This window comes from Hipposideros armiger, unplaced genomic scaffold, assembly GCF_001890085.2.
Source record: "Hipposideros armiger isolate ML-2016 unplaced genomic scaffold, ASM189008v1 scaffold_1784, whole genome shotgun sequence".
In the NCBI taxonomy this organism is placed as follows: Eukaryota; Metazoa; Chordata; class Mammalia; order Chiroptera; family Hipposideridae; genus Hipposideros; species Hipposideros armiger.
Window position 1 is genome coordinate 9,877 of NW_017733134.1, and position 1,404 is coordinate 11,280.

Sequence of the window (1,404 nt, forward strand, 5' to 3'; positions counted from 1 at the left end):
TTGATTCCCGAGTCGTCCAGCTCCTCCAGTGGCCTCCTACCGCTGCTGGGCTTGGCCAACTTGGGATCAGACCTCAGCTCTAGCGTGGCCGCGGGCGGATCGCTCCAGCTTCCTCATCTACAAAACGGGAAGGCATCGCCGGCTTCCAAGGATTAAAGCCACACCCGGCCGCCCGGTTTCTCCGGGGTCCCTCCTCCCCTTCCCTACGGCCCCGCCCCACTCTGGGTCCTCCCCCCGGCGCAGGGCGCAGGGCGCAGGCGCGGCCCCGGCCACCCGGCGGAGCCGCAGTGCCCAGCGCCCCAGCTGCCGCAGCATCTTCGGTGTTCGCGTCTCTTATCGTCTCTCTTTTTCCTCGTCCTCCTGCTCGGGCCGGCGCGATGGCGAAGCCGCTGAAGGACAGCGAGAAACGGAAGCAGATAAGCGTGCGCGGGATCGCGGGGCTGGGCGACGTGTCCGAGGTCCGGAAGAGCTTCAACCGGCACCTGCACTTCACGCTGGTCAAGGACCGCAACGTGGCCACGCCTCGCGACTACTTCTTCGCGCTGGCGCACACGGTGCGCGACCACCTGGTGGGCCGCTGGATCCGCACGCAGCAGCACTACTACGAGCGCGACCCTAAGGTGAGGCGGCCGCCGGAGGGGGAGCCCGGGCCTGGGGTCCCCGCGCTCGCCCTGCTGCGCCCGCTGCCCCGCCCCCCAAAAGGGAAGCCCTTTGCGCCCGGTCTCTGGAGCCACAGTCCCCTGAGAAGTGACAGCAAAGCGTTGCGCGGCTCCCCATAAAGAGGCACGTAGGGCCAGTGCCTACAGAATGTGTCTAAATTGAGCGCAGCTGTTCGGTCCGCCCTCGCCGCCCATCGGGGATCCACGCACTGGCCTCTCGCGGAGGAGAAAAGCCTCGGGTGGGGCCTCCTGCTCCCCCACCCCCACCGCATTTCCTTGGGGGTCAGCTAGCTTTATAAACAGGCCTGGCCCGGTACTTCCCCCCGCGCCACTCGGTGCGCAGAGCGGATTCTGGCTGTCGTCTGCATCCGTGGCAGACGAAGCCCCAGGGGGTCTGGTCGTTGGCCCCCTCTGCTCAGGGCCGAGCTCGCAAGACACTTGATGCGGGACTATGGCCTTGCAGAGCTCCGCTGCGTCCCTCAATTCCTGAGCCCTGGATCCTGGCGGAATTATATGCCCTGTCCCTAGCTGTGTGCTTCCGTGATGGCTGCAGAGTCGGGGCTTTCTCTTACCCCGGCCCCACCTTGGTTTTTCTGCAGCAGCGTATGGGTAAAAAGGGGACTGGATAGTTTATGAGTTGGAAGGGGGTGAACTGTCATCTGCAGGAAATCGTGGGGCTTTTTTTTTTTTTTTTTTTTTTGGCTAGACAGCGATTAGAGGAAAATCGTTGGAGATGCTTTCTAAA

At 63.8% G+C, this 1,404-nt stretch overlaps 1 protein-coding gene across 1 annotated transcript in view; it reads left to right on the top strand.

Annotated features, from left to right (window-relative positions):
* The first annotated feature begins 225 nt into the window (after positions 1 to 225).
* The window catches only part of LOC109378176 (glycogen phosphorylase, brain form-like), a 63,211-nt gene continuing 62,032 nt past the window's right edge, over positions 226 to 1,404 (top strand). Inside the window, exon 1 of the mRNA XM_019634638.1 lies at positions 226 to 620. Coding sequence (XP_019490183.1) covers positions 378 to 620 — 243 coding nt within the window. The 5' untranslated portion in view covers positions 226 to 377. The remainder of the gene's footprint in view (positions 621 to 1,404) is intronic.